Source organism: Saccoglossus kowalevskii, chromosome 8 (assembly GCF_978046115.1).
Source record: "Saccoglossus kowalevskii chromosome 8, keSacKowa6.1, whole genome shotgun sequence".
Taxonomy (NCBI): domain Eukaryota; kingdom Metazoa; phylum Hemichordata; class Enteropneusta; family Harrimaniidae; genus Saccoglossus; species Saccoglossus kowalevskii.
The window spans coordinates 27762017-27784316 of record NC_140648.1 but is presented as its reverse complement, the minus strand read 5'-3'; the positions used below and the strand labels follow the sequence as shown (position 1 = coordinate 27784316).

At 37.8% G+C, this 22300-nt stretch overlaps 3 protein-coding genes and 1 long non-coding RNA gene across 4 annotated transcripts; all 4 read left to right on the top strand.

The window, feature by feature from the left end:
- The first annotated feature begins 3897 nt into the window (after positions 1-3897).
- Positions 3898-6436, top strand: LOC102803182 (actin, cytoplasmic-like). Its single transcript, XM_085502438.1, has 6 exons — positions 3898-3987; positions 4103-4278; positions 4446-4685; positions 4790-5036; positions 5328-5519; positions 5716-6436. The coding sequence occupies exons 2-6, from the start codon at positions 4147-4149 to the stop codon at positions 6039-6041; spliced, it is 1137 nt and encodes a 378-aa protein (XP_085358564.1). The 5' UTR covers positions 3898-3987; positions 4103-4146; the 3' UTR covers positions 6042-6436.
- Positions 6437-7249: 813 nt separating this feature from the next.
- Positions 7250-8175, top strand: LOC146739501 (uncharacterized). The gene is made up of 2 exons (XR_014930206.1): positions 7250-7527; positions 8002-8175. It is a non-coding gene; the product is annotated as an uncharacterized LOC146739501 (long non-coding RNA).
- Positions 8176-10784: 2609 nt separating this feature from the next.
- LOC100377057 (actin, cytoplasmic-like) lies at positions 10785-15151 on the top strand. Its single transcript, XM_002741987.2, has 5 exons — positions 10785-10913; positions 11450-11689; positions 12369-12615; positions 14034-14225; positions 14826-15151. Exons 1-5 carry the CDS (start codon positions 10785-10787, stop codon positions 15149-15151), a joined length of 1134 nt encoding a protein of 377 aa, XP_002742033.2.
- A 3423-nt stretch (positions 15152-18574) lies between these two features.
- LOC102803405 (actin, cytoplasmic) lies at positions 18575-22050 on the top strand. Its single transcript, XM_085502979.1, has 6 exons — positions 18575-18706; positions 18839-19013; positions 19302-19583; positions 19796-20042; positions 20198-20389; positions 21615-22050. Exons 2-6 carry the CDS (start codon positions 18888-18890, stop codon positions 21938-21940), a joined length of 1173 nt encoding a protein of 390 aa, XP_085359105.1. The 5' UTR covers positions 18575-18706; positions 18839-18887; the 3' UTR covers positions 21941-22050.
- The last annotated feature ends 250 nt before the right edge of the window (positions 22051-22300 follow it).

Sequence of the window (22300 nt, the reverse complement as noted above, 5' to 3'; positions counted from 1 at the left end):
AGCCTCTAGTTGAGCACTGATTAAATCATAAACTACCTCGTCTTTATGTCAACTTTAAGTTATTCATTGCCTACATCAGTGACTTCAAAATATATGTTTCAATCCCAAGAATTTAACTCGCTGTTAATTGCATGGGTGTGCCAGTCTTTCATGAATTTCTATTGTCATGTCAATTTCTTGTGATTACTGGGAACATGAAGCTGTAACTAAATCCTGGTATAAGCACCGGTTAGGCAGGCTTGAACTATGCATGTGAAGCCACCTGAGAGGTATATTCAATCCAATAGATTTCTCATTGTTTGGTAACTATTTGCTGCAAATGCAGCAAAAATCAATATAAAAATATTACCCACACAGCATTCTACAGGTTACTTGTATAATATATGTCTGCGTGTTGGGGGTCACAGTTCAACAATTGTCTATTCGTTATAAAAATAGATTCGTCATTTTCATTGTGTATTGATATCACGCTTCGTGGAATCTGCGGATTTCCAAAATTCCGAGTGAATACTAGAACTCCGCTGTGTTGCGACTGCCATTAGGCAATATAATTGACAGTAACCAACGAGAGAGCGCTGCCGCCGAAGGTAGCACCCCATACACGTGATCGAACTTGATGATGGGTTCGTCATGCTGCTACAGCTACTAGTACTAGAAAACGTGGTAATTCGCAGTTGAGTCAAACTCAAAGCATATATATATACAAGGCATAATGTGTATGTATGTAAGGTGGTTACTAAACAATTGTATTGGAGCCTGGATTCGCAGTTGGAATAAACCAAATACTATATAAGGCATAATTTGCCACGTCGAAAAAAAAAACCTGTCAACAAAGTTGTTCACTGATTGGTCTGGCCGTTGTGTGTTAGGAAGCCGACCAAGCATATTGTGAAAACCAATCAATATTTCATTTACATACATTATGTTAATTTATCTTGAGATAATAACTTTGAATCTTTCAAAAGAATGTCTGCTATTGGTGGGGTGCAGCCGGCTTAATATGTTTTGATATTGTGTTGACACTTTAAACGAACACGCGATATCAGTTTAGACTACTTTCTCTGGTACTTCTTAAGCGGTAATGTGGAATGCGATACCTGCCTATCAAACGTGTTTGAAGTTGCTTCCTATTATTGTCAAACCATTTAATTTCACTATTTTGAGAATATACACTGGGATTCACGTTGAAGAATTTGGCAGGGGAACAAAAATTCATTCCATATATTCACGTGGATTTAATTTAGATAATTTGACTTATCAATGAAAAAAGTGAAACTAAAATCCTGTGAATAATTAATGCTTTTAAAGTATTGTTTTAGTTATTATCTTCTTCTACGGTTTAGGATGTGATACCATTACGTAAGTAGAGTGTATTCGGCCACAGTTCCTCCTGTGATTCGGCATACGTTGGTATGTCGTTCGTAACGATAAATAATCCAATTATCCACCGGCCAAATGATTGACGGCGCAAGTAGCCAATCAGCGACTGCTGGTGATCTCTTTCATTCATGAGTGGCGGTTTTACTGGCCATAATTCCCGGCTGTAAAGTTAAAAGCAGCTGGCCTGAATCTTCCAATGAGTTTTTGTAAGTGTATTTTAGGCAGTAAAGTCGACAACAGGTGTGGTTCTGGCTTCTGCATGGTCAGTGTGGAAATAGGAGAAAGAATTGTTGATAAGGAAATTATTTTTACCTTGCCTGGTACTTCAAATTAAATTAAAGCAGCCAGTGTGTCAGTAGCTAACACAGCGAAGGAGACATCGGGGAGATGTTTCGGGCTATGCTCCCACAATGCCCCTCTGTTCCATGGTGTTTCCAATACATCTGAGCAGACAATCCAAGCCATTCACTGCTAAGCCAGTTAGTTGAAATAATTCCCAAAACAACTAACTGAACCAACCAACACCGCTTTGTATACATGCAGTAGTATTCTTCGACATTTAAAATCAATCAATCAATATTCATATTTCTAGTTAACTGTTGCAAACTCCAAAATGATGAGTGACTTATATTCACTTTATAACATTCTCTTCCATTCACTCTTCAACATAAACTTTCACAATTTACACACATAAGTCACGTATAAAAGGTTATACTTTGAGTGTATTGTATACTCGATTTCCAGTTTCTGTCGCGCGAATACAGTATAGTTTGCTATGCCGCCCTCAGCGGTATTTGTTTTCATACTAAGGAAAGCAAGCTAGCGCCTTGCAAGTCACCATAACGAAGAGGGACGAAGTCGGACCGAGTACTTATATGTTATATTTGTATTTTGAGACTGATTGAAAGTTCAATGAATGACTTGTTTGTGTGTTCAGAGTATTAGCAGCATGCTGAATACTACATTGTTGTTAATAATGGCGTATGTTTAATCTACGCAAGACGAAAATACACAGTGTCTCCCGTGTGTTTCGGTAAAATGGGCTTGAACTCAAAACAGCGCAATATCCACATTCCTTCAGATAGTGTGTTAATGGAAATAATTTGTATAAATTCGTATATTCTTAGTAGTATAGAACATTTGAGCTGTCTCACATTTAAAAATGAAGTCTGTCAGGCTGTTATTAATATTCATACACGTGTTTTAACTCGAGGAACGTGCATGCACAGTGCTTATGCTTGCGCTCACCAGCGGCGTACTCCGTCAAACCATCCTTTTTTTTTACCTCCATGGTCAAACCAACTGATTTGTCATATTATGTATTAGTTGTTACTAACGTGGTAACGTGTTTGATCAGTACTATTACTGATATTACCCTGACCTCGCAGCGACACCAAGTTAACTTCCACGGAACTGACCAGTGTACGATGTATATGAAACCTCATGGTGCTGCACGTAAACGACTTGCCAGTAGCAAATAACTTGAAGACTGCACTTTCCAACTTGCCGTGCTAATTCTCACCAAATCGACTGAAATTAGCCACTATCTTCCCGCACAACGCGTTCGTTTTCTCTCAACAGGGACTGTCGGTGCATTGACGCACATACCCCCTTTTCTATTGTTTAATGAACAATGAGAATGAGTATTGTGTGCCTCGGTTGTTTGACCTTTGACCTAGTTACAAGTACATACTACCGATGACTCAGTGTATGATATGATCGTGTTAACCAAATATAGCGTATGACCACCTGTTAATAAAACGTGTGTAATCAACAAAATCGGTGAATTCTTTAGCGTGCATGTTTTTTTTTCCTTAATTGGTTAAAATAATGTAATGGCCGGAATATTTATCATCTGTCTACGTAGTATTATTGCTGGGAGAAAGAACTTGAAGTCTTCCTCATGAAATATGTTATTCTCCATATTTGGACATATTGCCGCCAACTCTTACCTTATTTGGCAACGTGTGTAACAGTAATAAATTGATAAACACAAATATTAAATTATACGCGACAAATTCATGCTCAATAAATGTATTACTGTTTCAGATATTTCCAAAATGCAATACTTCACACCATACGATAATTGTTTTGAAAATACCAGAACTGATAACACTGATAACTCTGATTTTTAAAATTTATTAGTCCTGTCGATTACTGGTCAACAGACAAAAATAAATCTTATTATATTCTTCAAGTAATTATTTGGATACTGTTCAGTTAAAGTTCAGATAATATAATATATGCCATAAACATAAACTATTTAATTATTTTTCAATTATGGTTAATTGTGGAAATCAATTTCAGAATAATGTAACCTACAGCGTTCTCTGTTTTGTAAATAATTGCTGAATCGATGAAAATATAACGTTACGACACGCACATGGTCATCGTTTGTGGTTCATAAGAGTCATCGCCAGTGGAGAGACCAGCGATGAATCATCAATGTGCATACCTTCACACTAACATCATGATATAACAACAAAGCCCTTGACGGCTATATAATGAATCGCTACTGAGGATTCGGCAGACATACTCCGACCACAGCCGAGCAAAGAAGTATTCATCTTACGAAGACGCCGGAATAACCTTACCAGATTAAGTCAGGTAAAATCGTTTTTTTTTTTTTATTTACACCCAAGTAAGTTCATTTATTTATCGGTTGCGCACGTTGTCTACTCCGCGTGGATTCAATAACAATTTCTTCGTTCTTATTTTTCAGAAATCATTCAGCTTCTTAGTGACTTGAGATATAATTAAAACAAGATGTTCGCCATGGACGATGAAGTTGCCGCCTTGGTAGTGGACAATGGTTCCGGCATGTGTAAAGCTGGATTTGCTGGCGATGACGCACCACGTGCCGTCTTCCCCTCCGTCGTTGGAAGACCACGGTATCAGGTAAGCAGAAATGTCATGCCACCGCTAACATTTCATTACATATTATGTTTGGGGTTTACATGTGTGGACTTCGGTTGTTATCATGACAATGGTATACATATGATATGTATTTCGAATTGGCATCACGGTACGCATGTTGTTCATGACGTGTCTCAATTCTGTCCCAGGTCGCAATGCAAGGAATGGGTAAGAAAGACAGTTTTATTGGAGACGAAGCACAAAGCAAAAGAGGTATTTTAAACATCCGATATCCTATTGAACACGGAGTGGTAACAAACTGGGACGATATGGAAAAGATTTGGCACCATACTTTCTACAATGAGATGCGAGTCGCCCCAGAAGAACATCCAGTACTTTTAACGGAAGCGCCACTGAATCCGAAACAGAACAGAGAAAAAATGACACAGGTAAGTTAAATTAAATATCTTTGTATAAAGTCGTCATCTTGTTGAATCCCGCCAAAATTACGGAAAACACATGATGTCATTATAAATCGATTTTGTACTTTCAGATTATGTTTGAGACATTCAACGTACCAGCCATGTATGTGAGTATCCAGGCGGTGTTGTCGTTGTATGCATCTGGTCGTACAACTGGTGTTGTACTTGACAGCGGCGATGGAGTATCACACATAGTGCCTATTTACGAAGGTTACTCATTGCCACACGCCATAGAGAGGGTTGACTTGGCAGGACGTGATCTCACGGATTGTTTAGTCAGAATACTTTCAGAAAGGGGATACTCCTTCACAACCACAGGTGAGAGTCTCGACAAAACACGAAGTGTCTCGGTAATGCACGAAGCGTCTCGGGAAAGCACACAATTTTTCGATAAAACCCGACGTTTCACGCAATGTTCGTATCAGGTATCGTGTGTTGAATGCACATACGATAGACACGCCTTATTTTTTCGAAAGCTAGTTTCCAATTCCGGGAAAACTAATGGCCCAAATTGACCTGTTGAATTGAAGTGTTATTCCAAACCGGTCAATGGTGATTATTATGACACACTCAGATATTTCCTGACTGGAATATTTTACTCATTTACAGCCGAAAGAGAAATCGTTCGTGACATCAAAGAAAAGCTTTGCTACGTCGCTTTGGACTTCGAACAGGAAATGCAATGTGCTGCCAAAAGTTCTTCATTGGAGAAAAGTTACGAACTACCAGACGGTGCAGTCATCACCATTGGCAACGAGAGGTTCCGAGCTTCAGAGTGTTTGTTCCAACCAGCATTATTAGGTAAGGCACACTTGTCATGTACCCGTCACTCTCTATGACACATAATATTGAACATACCGATGAATACATGAACGATATAACTGAAAAGACATACGTCATTCTGAAATACGTGACATACGTCCCTCTAAAATAATAATGAAAGATATAATAATATTTATTAATTAAGACTAATATCGATTTAATATTATTTTTTCAGGAATGGAAAATGCTGGAGTTCACGAGACTCTTTACAATAGTATCCAGAAATGTGACATTGACATACGTCGAGATCTCTATGGCAACACGGTGCTCTCTGGTGGTTCCAGCATGTTCCCCGGTATTACCGACAGACTGCAGAAAGAAATTACGAATTTGGCGCCAAGTACGATGAAGATCAAAATCATTGCTCCTCCAGAGAGGAAATACTCAGTCTGGATCGGTGGCTCCATATTGGCTTCTCTCTCAACCTTCCAACAGAGTTGGGTCAGCAAACAGGAGTACGACGAGTCCGGTCCAAGTATAATTCACCGAAAATGCTTCTAAATGCGAATTGTCGGGACATCGGCACAAGCAGACTGTGTAGTGTTGGTTTCACCGCCAACATGATTATTTGTTTACTCCAGTCTGCACATATTACAGTATATACGTAAATCATGTGTTTGTAGTTTGACCAATCAATCGTCACCACCACCGTGACCCCACCATGGCCGTGCCCCGGAAGTACATTGCGATATGGTTTATTTAATAACCAGCATTTATTTATATTTATTGACAAATATTTGACATTTTAACTGTAGTCAGTTGACCTGAATTCCGCAGGTCGGATTTTTCAATTATTGTATTTTTTCATTATTCGAAATTTGTATTTAAATAATTCAAGGTGTAAATATAATTAGTTTGTCAGGTGAAATAAAGGTTATAGTTTTTTATCCCTGGAACTACTGTAGTTATTATTATTATCAAAAACGTGCACAAACAACGCATCTTTCCAACAAATATCGTCGTATAGGAACACTGCAATACCGTGGCGTTGATGTGAAATCAATGTAATACACCTGTGTAGTTTATCAAACGCTTATCAGGTGCTAGGTGGCCATATAATAAATCAATGTCGATGTTGCCAACTTGAATGCAACCGTTTAAAGATGCATTATGAACGAAAACATTTTTAAAAATTGTTGTACGACATTACATATTATATCTCAAATCGGATTTTGATTCATCATTAACGAAAAGTTTGCGTTTGCAGAACACGCAACAGTGTTTGTTAGATGAAAATGGGGAGTACTAATACGCGTGCGCAGTGATTGTTATTATACGTATCGAAAAAAACAGTGCACATGCGTAATAAAGCAGTTCATTTTTTCATGGAACGAATGCTCAGATGTGCTACAAGAACAGAGTTTTCAGTTCATAATAAATGACAGTCCATTGTAGCTGTCAATATACAAAATCAAACAACAATACTAAAAATTACATGTTCTCGCCATATTCCATTTCCACTCGTCTACGAGTAACGTGCAACTAGAGGGCACAATTTATTAAAAAGGTGTTTTCGGAAGTGAGTGTCTGGCGTGTCGAGTGTACATACTCTGAGACAATATAACCAGCAAGCCACATATGCAGACATGCGGCTAATAGACCATCGCTTTTCATTTTAACATTCAGTATAAGTCAATCTGATTAAAATCTGATGTAGTGTACGGGCTTTAATTATTTTGGCTATAAACTTATTTTAATTTAATTTTTTATTACTTTTGTTATTAATGCCCTTTTATTTTATTTTATTTTATTATTTTACTTTGATTTTGATTTTGTGATTTTTTTAATTCCGCCCTACCTACATCTGAGCCGATGCCTATGTAACGAGATTTCAACGAGACCCACTATCGACGATTTTAGTCAACGAATCACAGACCTCCTTCTATAGCGCACATGATGACGTCACCGGGCGGAGTCGGGTGGCAAACACTCAAATAAAATGGCGGATTATACCGACGTTAGCGACCGAGAATAACACAGCTTTACGGTAAGTTTATCATTGTCAAATGCAACGAAAGTCATTTTTATGTTAATATTGTGGCTCGAATGGTTCGACTTTAGATCGTTATTTTGCATAGTTATTCTGGGAGTGACGATTTTGTTTCCACCGTTTCGACCGAACACCAGTGTCTTTTTCCAGTCGCCTGCCCTGGAGACGGGCCAACATCGTCTACGGTATTGAAGCCGTAGCTGTAAATATTCATCAAATTGTATCAACATTTTGTACATTATACAATAACTCTTTATTAAAGTAATTGAGCTGATTTGGACTGGAATAAAATATTTTTTATTTGGAACACATCGCAATTGATCAGGAAATATTTGTTTGCTCCAATTTTCTGCGTCGATGCCGTGGGCCGGTGACCGTTATACAATTTAAAATCAGTTTGCATTGTTTACTATAGCTGTTTACAGTGTTCTAATCATTACGATTTACTTATCTTTTTTGCTTCCATTCTAGATAATTATGCTCAGTGATGTAAAATTGAAGCGATGACTGAATGAACGAACCTTGGCTGGCGAAGATGTATCTGGAAGTGTACACATTTGTTGGAAGTGAAAAAAATGTTCAATGTAATGACAAAAATTGTAAAATGCTGAGGAATTTCTTTTGCAAATAAAAATATACTAGGAATTTTCTATTAATGGTTTATTCAAGTGGGCAAAATATAATGTACAGAAAGATTGCCCGTAGAGTATCGCTACACTGAAAAGTAAGCAACCGACAGCCTGTATAAAAGGGGGGCTATAATTGGCTGTTACTTACGCGAGATTTGAACGGGACTTACATAGACGTCGGATCAGATGTAGGTAGGGCAGAATTAAAAAAAATCACAAAATCAAAATCAAAGTAAAATAATAAAATAAAAGGGCATTAATAACAAAAGTAATAAAAAATGAAATTAAAAAAAGTTTATAGCCAAAATAATTAAAGCCCGTACACTACATCAGATTTTAATCAGATTGAGTATAAGTAAAAGTATCTTGATATGTTTTCGCTAAATTGTGTATAACTAGCCATCCGTTCTCGATTGTTCTCAATTTTGAGTGTCTGGTACTATACAATAAGTGTGCAATGAGACGTGCTCAGGTAGTGTGCTTCCTTTCTATCTTCATTATATACCCATCGAAAACCCCCGGATGTAAAGATATTGACAGTTCCAAATATAGAAACTAGTAATCACCTGCCCGATAAAAAACATCCACATGGCCAACAACGGGAAAAGTTTGGTACCTAATATGGTATTGCTTCCACAGTCTTAATTCCTAATTTGGCAACGATTAATCAGACGGGTGATCAGAAGCCGACAAAGTGGCTTAAAATTAATCGAACAATTTAATTCAGCATCGAATTTACCGGATTTCCCGCTAATTGATCGTACACAATAGTTATTAACATGAGCGTACATCTGCTGCTCGGCAATGCTAATTAATGAGAACAGAAAGGACAGCGCTGTAACGCCTTCAAATAGGCTATATAGGTCATTTTCGTGATGCATCTCGAAACTCATAACATGTGGCCCGAGAAAGATCTTTCCCACGATGCTGCTACCGGGTGTAACTCGGTTGTTTTCCGCGTTTACCTATTCAAATGTGATGATGTCATCAAACTAGATGATATCATTTTGCGGAAAAGTAATTTTAGTAAAATAACATTAAAATAAAATTTTGCTCAGATGTTTTGATTCGCCAAATAATTACCTTATATATGTCATACAATTTTCATATATTCGTCTCGGGAATAATTTATCCCTCTCTGTGACATAACTGCCCGAGCTCCATAAATACTGTTGTCATCAGTGACATATGAATGGCTTCTGTGGATACTCAGCTCCTCCCAGCAGTCATCGACGATCGTTTCCCGACATACATGACGTTGACACGTAATAATTCATTTCTCATTTGATTATTCGTATGTTAATGTATTCTACTTTAATATCTTTCATTGTTAACGGTATAACAAGCAGCGTTAAGAGCTGTACAGTGGCCGCGGTAAGACACTTTCAATTATTCATTTTCTTTCGTTAATCATTTTGTTCAAGCTGCTTAATACGACGTTCATTCTGCCTGTCTAAATATATATCTATATATCTATATATTTACTTTTCAAAGCCACGGTCAACAAGAAAAACACCCATAATATATTTGCAAGCTCCGCTGCATTCAAAGTGCAAGTGAGTACTTATTATATAACTAACACCGTATTGAAACATGTCAAATTGAATGTTTGTTACCATCGTTTCGTCATCAATGAACGATCGTAAATAATTTGGGCACATCAAATACCGAGGTGTGATGTGTTGTGATCAAATACCGAGGTGTGATGTGTTGTGATCAAATAAGAAAGTCAACACGAGCAGATTGACAACGTGCTACCATACAGTGTAATCTTTATTTGGTTATTTATCTATTTATTTATTCAATAATAAGGATGCAATATTAGGGATGGCTTTGAGTATTTCAAAACAAATATGTCTTAAGGTGCATATGATATTACAGTATTATGATTCATCGTAAAATAATAACATTTTTAACAATAAATGTACAGAAGCAGTATTAATTTGATGAAATTATGAAAAACGCGAATAGGCGGGTATCCGGAATTACCTATAGACCGTCGCACTGTGACGTCATATGTTTACTTTTTCCCAGCCAAAATGCGAATGTCTCAAGCTGATAACAAAATTCGCTTACTGATCACCGCACAGTCAGCTGGCGTACAAGTAATATTAAAATGAATGCGATTAGTTTACCGATACTTACTCTATGGGGGGGGCATCATCTTGAAAACGACATGGAATTAAATAAAGAGAAACGCGTGTTTCAGATTCTTACAAGTCAGGGAAGAAATACCAATCTTTCACAGCCGAATGATTTGTTTGGCCAACATTAGGCAAACCGCTAACACAATTCGGCCGAATCCGTCGTTTTTGTGTGGAAAAAGTCTCTTGCATACGTGCACGCGCAAAACGTTTATAAGTGCGACGGCCTACACGCACATGAATACGTAGTGATTTTGAGCGCATGCGCATTTGTGTGTTCGTTTCGTTTTTTTTAATTTTACAATAATCATATCCTAATAAATTATCAAAATGTAATATAAAACAAATTATTTAAACATGATGAAAAATACATAAACTTATTCACACTGTCTCTCCGCTAATGCAAACATTTCCTATTTTGTCATATTTAGAACATTTTCTTCATTGAATCGGTGTTCTCCGTACACGCACGCTGGTCAGAATGTTGATGGACGAAGACGTAGCCCCCTTGGTCGTTGACAATGGTTCCGGTATGTGTAAAGCTGGTTTTGCCGGCGAAGACGAACCACGTGCCGTGTTTCCGTCCATCGTCGGCAAACCTCGTCATCAGGTACCGTTTATTTCAGCGTTTAAGTTGTCGCACTTCGCTATGTTCGATATGGGTCCCATACGACGTATACAACGTGTGGGAAATACACTGTTTACAGTAAATTAGAACGCCTGTCTCTAGGCTGTCTGTCTGTCTGTTTAATCATGCGTCTGCCGGTGACACATCCGAAGAAGATGTGTACGAGGATGGTGTCACGGAGTCTTGTCGGCGAAGTAAATTTCTAAAGATCGCAAGGTTTTTCGAATGTTGAGACTACATTTCGACATTTTGTATTTATGTTGTTGGAACATAATCGACCGGGACGAACTACTCATCCCTGCCGAATGCCTCATTTTGACATATTTAAAGGGCGGTTGTCGTCGCGCCGCGTCCTGTTCGATATGGGACTCATAGCGACGTACACAACGCATGTAAAATACATTGTTTGTTTACTTGAAACACGCGCTGCGCGACGACCACCGCCCTTTAATATATGCCGTACGTACAAACTACTGTTTAGAACACGTACTTCTATATTTTTTGTGTTTCCAATAAAGATTATTATGACTGGAATGGGAAGCAAAGACAGCTACGTTGGAGACGAGGCTCAGAATAAACGTGGTATCCTGACACTAAAATATCCAATCGAACACGGCATCGTTACAAACTGGGACGACATGGAAAAGATTTGGCACCATACATTCTATAATGAATTAAACGTCGACCCCACAGAGCATCCAGTACTTCTCACGGAAGCGCCAAGAAACCCGAAACAGAACAGAGAAAAAATGACACAGGTATGAAATTTGGCACTTTCGTCATATGCGTTCCGTCATTTTGAATGGCTGTCGTTTCATGAACATCTTTAGCAAGTGCTGATTCTTTGTAATTAGATTTCGGATTGCTTAGTGATATACAATAATGTTTACATTGGTTATCGGACCTGTTTGTAAAGATACGACGTTTTCGGTAGTTTGCCCTGTGATAGTACATAGGGCTAGAACGACGCGTTTTCCCGTGAAAAGTACTGCGTTTTAAAATCCTATGTTTTGGGTAATTTTTATTTATTTAATTTTTATTTTGTTCGTTCGACCAAATAATGAATTGTATGCACGTTAAATTAATAGTTTGCATTTTCGGGGAGCGAATTAAGAGATATTCAGCGTTTATTGTTTAAAGCCATGGCTGGAAACTTGAACAAGCCCGTGGTTTTTGAAGGCAAATGGCCTAAGTGTGTCCGGCTTGCAATTCGTTTGTTTGTTTGTTTGTTTGTTTTAATAATTCTTTTAAAAAAAAGAAAGATGAAAATCAGTTGACATAGTGAGCGGAAGCGGGATTTTGGAATTGAAATCACTCATGAAAACTTGGTGCAATCTCCGGGATAAACATGCACTACCGAACACAAAAATTAAAACACATATATTATAAAATCTAAAATTCGTATGTCATTTTTTTCTCGACGCCTGTATTTTTCAGATTATGTTTGAGACATTCAACGTACCGGCAATGTACGCAAACATACAGGCCGTATTGTCATTGTATGCCTCTGGTCGTACCACTGGGGCAGTGTTGGACACCGGTGATGGCGTGAGTCATGTCGTTCCCATCTACGAAGGCTACTCTCTGCCGCATGCTATCGAGAGACTTGACTTGGCTGGCCGTGATATCACTGACTATTTAATCAGAATTTTCTCAGAAAGAGGATATTCATTTACAACTACTGGTAGGTATAGTAGTTTCTGTGAACGATTAATTCGAGTGTTCTTAAACATTCACGTCAGAGGTATCAAGTTCGGGGAATTCTCCACCTTTCTATCGAACAAAGACACACAGAGAATCGAATCGTGTCACATTTGGTCTCAGCTGCGTTGTTACTCTCCCACGGCCGTATCAAGACTGCCTCGTCGAGAGCTTGCCACAACTAACTGAGATCGGCTTTATTCACACTACAACTGTTAACCAATTACAAGCGAGTTTAAGAGCTCGAGACGTGGCCTCCACACATATAGCCAATCACGCAAAGTAATCAACACGCCATAATGTCTAATTAATTGCCCTGATGTCGGGACATAACTCTCTTACTTATCGGTGCCTCGTTGACTTCCATAGTCGACCATTATATCAGCCAGTTGTTCCAATCACTAATTCCCTAACATACGAATGAACCTGATCATGACAAGTTACGAGGAGGTGTGGATCATCCAGGGGTCACCAGTGAATGTCGCTATAACTGCGAAAAGCGGCCTCACCAAAATACATGAAAATATAAATCATGACATTTCCACCAAAATGTGTAACAGTTTCTGCTGTGTGATCCTTTGATTTATAGACGTCAGATGATTCATTGTCTCATTCAGTCTTCGCGGAGATTTTTTATCAAAATAGGTTCAAGCGCAACAGTCCACGCGGTGCATTTCACACACGCTGTATACCTTGCATGGAACTCATATTGTACATAGTGCGGCGCAGGGGAGTTGCATGGAACGTTGGGTTGAAAAACTCGTCTTTTTAGTAAAATTGTGCCAAAATGCTTCCCGGTAGCACACATGATGGTTCTAAATTGACTGATTCTATCGCTACGAGCTGAAAAAAATAATCGAAAAACTGATGACTTCAGAAAACTGTTGAAAGTAACCACAGATTTTTCCTTTACCATGATCATACGAAATTCACGGAGAATGCAAAGGCACGTTGATATTTCACTCTAGTACTATTGCTAAAAAAAATTAAAAATGTTTTCAGTAACTTTTATCAGTGACAAGTTACCTAATTAGTATGCATTTCGAGAAACCACTGTGTGTGTGCATGTGCAGTTTGAAATGGAACATTTTTTAACGCAATAAAATCACGCGTAGAACTCAGGCTCCAGCAACTTCGCCTTCGCCTTCGAGTTTCATCACGTGATCTACTGGGCCAATCAGTACCATTGTTTTGATTCAGGATTGGTGGAGTTTTGTTTTGTTTTTTGGAGAATCGCTATCCAATAAACTAAGTACGCTCCACGACCCATATTTCCTTTTATCCAGCGTACTGTCCGATGTGGGACCCATGCTACATGTACAACGCACGTATAATAGCGTTGGTTTTCACATTACAAAAAGGATAATAATAATAATAATATTCTTCATATATCTCACTCAGCTGAAAGAGAGACTGTTCGTGACATCAAAGAACAATTATGTTACGTGGCTAAGGATTTCGAAGAGGAATTACAACTTGCAGCAAGTTCGTCTTCATTGGACAAAAGTTACGTCCTACCAGACGGTGTCACTATAACTATGGGCGACGAGCGATTCAGAGCTCCTGAGTGTCTATTTCAACCAGCGTTTCTAGGTGAGATCATAATACTATGAGGATACTACGAGGATATCGAAAAGTATGCACGAAGACAGTACAGCGGGAGTATCGACCGACGCGCAGCGGAGGTCGATGCGACGGCGCACTGTCTGAGTGCATACTTTTCGGTATCCTCGTAATAACCTTATTATTATATATCTTTTCCTCCCAATGATACATCATGGGAATGACGAAATCCAAAAAGTTTCGAACAGAATCAGCGAACTTCTTTGTGTGGAGCTCCACGTCAGGTGTGTTCACGCCGAATCGGCAATGTGGTATTCAATAGAAGATAACTAACTGTTATATAATATATAACGTGAAAATTGTCGTACTTTTTAAGTTCGATAGCACCAGTGCGGGAAATCATTTCGTGTGGTAATTGATTTTTTATGTTGGTTTAGCTTTCCCCATTTGTACACAGTGAGTATACTTATGCTGATCATGCCTCTCCCTAATGTGGTCGTTGACCACCATGTCAACACTCTGTTCTGTATTTAGATGAGATATTCTGCAAATCATTATTAAAATTGAATTTCAGTGGTGTCTTTAAAAACGAAAGAATCACAGTTCCGCCTTCTGTTGCGTGTTCTGTAGGTATGGACATTGGCGGCATTCATCAAATGCTTTATCGAAGCATTATGAAATGTGACATCGACATACGCAAAGACCTCTACGCCAACACGGTGTTGTCCGGTGGTACCAGCATGTACCCGGGCACCGCTGACAGACTGCACAGAGAAATGACTGCCCTGGCGCCTAGCACTATGAAGATTAAAATCGTCGCACCACCGGGGAGGAAATATTCCGTATGGACCGGTGGCTCCATTCTAGCATCGCTTACTACCTTTCAACAGATGTGGGTCAGTCGACAGGAATACGACGAGTCGGGTCCTAGTGTCGTGCACCGGAAGTGTTTCTAGCAAATGTGTCCATGCTTTTAATTCTGAAAGGTGTCTAGTTGCTTCTTTCGAAAAGGAATCATTTGGAATTGTTACATTTCTCTTACATTTGAAATAGTAATTTCGTAATAATTTTACTTGAGATTCTCTTACAAGGCGCCCTCAGCGACACGGCTAAACTAACATTTATTAATGTATAGCCATATAATGACAAGATCTTCATCGCGAATATCTGTACGTTACCGTGGTAACGTTGGCATAATGTGTGTATCATTCACCCATAATCAGCTGGCGCACGCGTGACTGTGCATTCACCCTACTTAGTGAATACCATATAAATAATAATATATAATGAATATTTATATTATTAAATATATAATGAATATTATATAAATATCATATGAATAATAATAGTTACGTGTTAAATTATTTGATGGCCAATAATTGTATACTAAAATGGTATCAGTGAAGCAACATTATGCGAGGTTTCCTAGTATTTTTTTAATCATTAATCATATATATTGTTAGTTGCACTGCCACATTCGACTGTATATTATTCATTTCTATATTGGGCAGAAGACTTGACTAGCACAACTTGTGTTAATTTCTATTTTCCTGTCATTTTACATTTACATTTTACACTTACATTTTCTGCCACTTGAATTGTATAAAGTGTATTTATTTTCGTTGTATTTTTGATTTTGTTTTTGTATTTATAAATTAATAATGTACTTTGGAAAATAAAGAAAGAATATTAAAATCAATCTCGTGACTGTTCAGACTGGTGTGCGGATTATATAATGTAACATTTAAATAAAAATTCTTAAAAAGATTTAACTTTGTCTTTGTTTATTAAATCGTGTATTTATTTTTAAGCAAAATAAATTATTTCGCAATAGCCAACATCGTAGTGTATACTAATTATTGCAATATATGGAATACTCACTGTATAATAGATGTGTTGAATTCAACGTGCTTGGAAATGTCTGAGATAGGTCGAAGATTAAAGTATTTACCAGTTTTCGAAGATTATAAGTACAAATCGCATAACACGTCACAACATCAAGTAGAATATATATGTATCCTGACAGATAGTTTGTAGGTTTATCAGAATTTAGTTACACCATTACACATGAAAGTAACTATTTGTCGCGTTAATCCAAGTAGCATCGGTAAATAGATGGATACTATATTTAGCAATAAAAACAAAGGCATTGTTATGTATCACAAAGAGGGCAATATATACGTAAACAAATGAATTCAGTTCGGCGCAAAAAATACAAATTGAAAATATGCCCTGTCGACTATCATCTATATTTTGCATACATTAGTTGTAATGAATAACCACATTAACAATTAACGGGGGAAATGTCAATTTTGTAATGCTTTTCTTCTGATTCTCATAAAAAAATTAACTTTTCTGTAGCTCTGTAAATATAACTGCCACGTGTGATTGCGTCAGGTTTTTTTGGGGGGGGGCACACTGTAGGTATGCAATTGTGGTATAGTATATAAAGAAAGGCACACCATAAAATACCAAACTTTACATTATATCACAGAACAATTATTTATTATTTATGTATTGACATTTAACATATATTGTGAATGTGAAAAAAAAACAATTCCAAAAGATCCATTTCTCCTCATAGCAAGACATGGTGCGTGAAGGCTAGGGGGGTAGATATAACCGATATTGACCGAGCGAGAGTCGGTTGGGTGTAGTATATAGACCGCTGCGCAGTTTGTGACACAACCAAGCTAGAAACTCTACTGAATTACCCACTTACTATCATTGAGGTACTAAATCCCGTAAAATTGCCGTTGTCCGACTCTCTGCGTAATGTTAAAGAAACATTAACTGTCGACCCCCACTACAGGTTGCTCCTCGAATTCACGCTGACGGGCGGTTTTATGAAATTCTTAAACCATAAACTTGAATAAGAACATTTTCTCACAACTGTAACATCCACATTCTCCGCCGAAACATTTACATACTAAATGTATTACTTATGCGCTCAATTTCATAACACTATCAATGTCCGACTTTGTACAACATGTTAAAGCACTACAAATTGTAAACTGTCGATCCTGGTATACACTGTTTACATTAGCCACGAATACACAAAACACTGTAAAATTTCCCACACCTGTAACTACCACGTTCTTCAATGGAATGTTTTCATCAGCGAGTCGTACATTTGCTATTCGGATAAATAACTACAGCAACCTCGTCAGTTTTAACACCTTTATATCGATAATTGCAGTGCACGCAGTTGGAGTACTAGTACCTGGATTGACCTCTGACTCTTTATTATATGATGACTCGTCAAGGTCAGTAGTACGCCATTCTAAAAATAGAATATAGTCACCTGATATATATCAAAACAAACTGCATTTTGTGTTTCCATATAAGGCAATTATACCGACTCATGCCATATTTGGACAAATTTACAAATCTGACAACCAAACAATAACACCGTAGCGACCCACTTTAGTCTTGCAACATGCAAGCACCAAGCGAAAACGTTCAATCCAAAAATGGCATGTTTTCCCCGTAGTAATTCCTTATTTGGCAATGATTGGCCAGATCCACAAAATAAGGCTCAGTAATTGTCAGTCTATATTATCGAAAATCACGTGTTCAGTCATCCACCCAAAAACCAATACTAACATTCAAAACCATCGTCATAGGAAAAACGATCTAGCCTTGTATGGTCAGATAACAGTAGCGAGGGAATACCCAACACACACAATAAACTCCAAAATAATATATTGGTAAACCACGTACTTAGCTAATATTTATTTTTATAAGGGTACACAATTATTTCAAAGAGGGGGGGTCGTCAGAAAACTAAATATCGCATGAATAAAGATACTTTTATAGGTTATGTACACAAACCAATATAACGAGCATATAATAACACAATTGTAAGCGAAAACAATAATCTGCCGGACAAACACAACCCACGGAAGCATTAATGGCTACCAGTTAAGGTATAGATGCAGGTTCGTGGGCACTTGTGATTTTTTTTCCTTGTTCTTACCAAAACAGTCTTGGCTATAGACTGTTAAAATTTCGGAGCTCTGCGTCAATGGTTGAACATACTAAAAAACGATTTAAAAATATAGGGAACCGAGGCTATTAACACGAAGTCATGATTATTAACAACACTGAAAACGTAGTTAGATTGCCTCCTACCCCCACATCCCCAGTCACCTTCCGTCAACAAGTTACAGGTGTCCTCGATTTTGTTAAGAGCGCCCTCAATATACTAATATTCAGTTTGGAAGGTGGACACCATATACGGCAATATATGCCGATGTTCGAATATCCCAATTTACAACAATTTCCTTATATGGAGAAAATATTGATTATCAGAGAGCTAAGTATATGTCAACATCTATTGTTTACTTCGTAAAATTCACCCTTTACGATACTCCATGCAGGTAAACGCCTTGTCAACAATCCCAGTGTCTGCGTTCTGGTATATAAATGATAGAACCATAAACTAATCGCATACATCCATCTACATGTATCTACAGTAAAACAGCAACAGTGAGAGACCGCATATCTTGGTAAGTTTCTCGTCAGCTTCCAACAAATATGCGTTCACCAATCTATGCGCATGTGGTTAACAATTTCAATGGAGACATTATGGGCAATACGTATACATTATTATTTATTTTTTGTAATTTTTATACTTTCAGAGTTATACTATTTGCGTATATATTTATATTTATACTACAAATACTAAATATGGTGGAAGACGAACCCGCTGCCTTGGTAGTGGACAATGGCTCCGGCATGTGTAAGGCTGGTTTCGGTGGTGACGACGCTCCTCGAGCAGTCTTCCCGTCCATCGTTGGAAGGCCACGTCATCAGGTAGAGTTTCAATACATCGAATGGAGTCTCACTTTGTTTACTCAATTGGCCTAGAGGTATTATTTCTGTTATCCCGTGACGGGGATACGTTAGAATATTGCAGCTCAGTTCTCACTTACTAGCTGAAGTGTTATGTTGTTATCAGGATGTGTTCATGAAGATTAGTTTGATTTTAATGTGATGTCGCCCCCTACTGAATAATATTAACGTTCCCCTAACACAATGGATTACATTATACATGGGTAACCATATACAGTTTCAATAAAATAATGATATTTTCCATCAAAGATCGTTATGTCCGGAATGGGTCACAAAGACAGCTACGTCGGAGACGAAGCTCAGAGTAAACGTGGAATTCTGACACTAAAATATCCAATCGAGCACGGTATCGTAACAAACTGGGACGATATGGAAAAGATTTGGCACCATACTTTCTACAATGAGATGCGAGTCGCCCCAGAAGAACATCCGGTACTTTTAACGGAAGCGCCACTGAATCCGAAACAGAACAGAGAAAAAATGACACAGGTATGTGAAATAGGAACTTATTTTACTATAAAAGTTAATCAGGTAATTTAATGGTATGACATCACTTGAATTTGGTAGCAGCCTCCGAGGCCGATGTGCTCGTATCATTACAGAATGACAATGCTCTCAATTCAGTCACTATTACGGGACAGCCTGGTACACTGAATATAAATCCCTGTTTAGAACGACGTCTGTCAGAAACATATCGTATTTATGCAGCAACTAATTCAGACTAAAATTATCCATTTTTTCAGATTATGTTTGAGACATTCAACGTGCCAGCCATGTATGTGAGTATTCAGGCGGTGTTGTCGTTGTATGCGTCTGGTCGAACAACTGGTGTTGTATTTGACAGCGGTGATGGCGTGAGTCATATCGTTCCCATCTACGAAGGCTATTCTCTGCCACATGCTATCGAGAGACTTGACTTGGCTGGTCGTGATATCACCGACTATTTAGTCAGAATATTGTTAGAAAGAGGATATTCCTTCAATACCACAGGTCCGTGTTTGTGTTGTTCTGAGTGATTCGATTATTCGGCTGAAACGAATTTGACCACTACACTGTTTTTGTCACAACCATGACAACTGCCTAAGTATCGGGCAATTGTATGATTACACGAGATCACATTTTATCATTTCATTCTTTCATTTTAGCTGAGAAAGAAATCGTTCGTGACATCAAAGAAAAACTTTGCTACGTCGCTATGGACTTCGAGCAGGAAATGCAAAGTGCTGCCAGAAGTTCTGCGTTGGAGAAAAGTTACGAACTACCAGACGGTGCAGTCATCACCATTGGCAACGAGAGATTCCGAGCTCCTGAAAGTCTGTTTCAGCCAGCATTTCTAGGTAAGGGAAAACATTTTATTATTAGGAATTGCATAAAGTCGAGTGAATTGCAAAAAAAATCCACGTCCCTACTCTGCTAGTAAAGAGTTAATGTAAAGGGGGTAATTATTCACTGTGTTTTAATTTTGCTTATTTCGCTGACTGAAAAATGCGCTGAATTAAAACCCAGTGAATATGTAAAATTTAGCATAGAACAAATGATCTAAATCATGAAACCGTGAATTTAAAACCCACTGAATATGCCTGAAATGGTAAATCAGTGAAATTTAAACCCAGTGAAAATTAGTCATTTTACAGTATAGTCGGATATTGTTTAGTTTTGTACCATTTGACATATAAAGTAGTATATACCAAATGCAACAATGACAGTATTTGAAGATATATGAGTCAGAAATTGTTACCAAATTTGTGAAGATTCGGCTGTGATCGAATTTTCAACAGCTTAGGGCATCAACAAGTCCATCGAATCGCAAGCGAAACTGACGTCTCTTCAATGCGGCCTATTTAATTAAAGAAAACTCGCAAGTCGGAGGATTTGTTTGATGGACGCCAACTTTTCTTTCTAAATTTATACATTTTATATGATATTTCATAGCATTCGTTGCCACCTAGATTCAAACAAAATTAAATTTGCATGTCGAGATTGTATGTATTACAGCCAGGTTCTGACACGTTTGACTCGCGAACGTCTTAACATGTATCAGGGGAGTGCCTCTCTCTACTGCGTCTATCGTGGAGTATTCGCCAAGACCAACTCAAACTCTCTTTATTCATTTTCACAACTCTAACCAATTACAAAGCAGTAAAAAGACTCTAGGGCGTAACCTTCAATCATAAAGCCAATCACACTAAGTACTGAACACGTCATATCTTTTGATTAATCGTTCACTACATTAATAACTACGGATGTCAGAATAGCGACGGTATCTTGTAATTAGTTCCAAATCACTGAGCCAAGTTCCGTCCAAAACTTCAAATAGGCCTAAACGATGACAGACATAACACAGCAATTCGCTAATAATCAGCTAATTAAGTCGATTAACAGATACGCAAAAACAAATTCATGACACATGTCATATGTAATGCAGCTTTAAGTTGACTATTATTATTTTACTTTAAATACTCTTCATTATTTTATTATTATTTTATTGTATTCACATCGGCAAATGTATGCGATAATCAAATTATTGTTTTAATCGATTTGTTTTCACTGTATATTCTCTAGGTATGGAAAGTGCGGGAATTCACGAAACACTTTACAACAGTATCTTGAAATGTGACATAGATATACGTCGAGATCTCTATGGCAACACGGTGTTGTCAGGCGGTAGCAGCATGTATCCAGGAATCGCTGACAGAATGCAGAAGGAAGTGACGTCCTTAGCACCCAGCACCATGAAAATTAAAATTATCGCTCCGCCTGAGAGAAAGTATTCCGTGTGGATCGGTGGTTCCATCTTGTCTTCTCTCTCAACCTTCCAACAGATGTGGGTCAGTAAACAGGAGTACGACGAGTCCGGTCCTGGTATCATTCACCGAAAATGTTTTTAGTTTAACAAACCATTTGGGTAAATTAATTGTTTTAAAGCCACGATCAACTGCGTGACTTTACGTACTAGTATATGATATTTATTGTCATCATATGCATATGTGAGTAAACTGACGGGATTAAATAAGTCAAAAGTCGACTTGCGTGTGCGGGGAATCATTGGCAACTATTGGCAATGTGTGTACACTCGGAATTTGATGCGACATAAATAATACCAATGTTTTGTGTTTTGTTTTTGTTTTTTATGAAATTTCGTATAAATTATGAAACGAAAACAAATTTATGTTTTATCATTGTATTCAGACAAATTACGCTACACGTTTGCTGACGTAATTGTCAGTAGAACCAAACACACGTTGTTT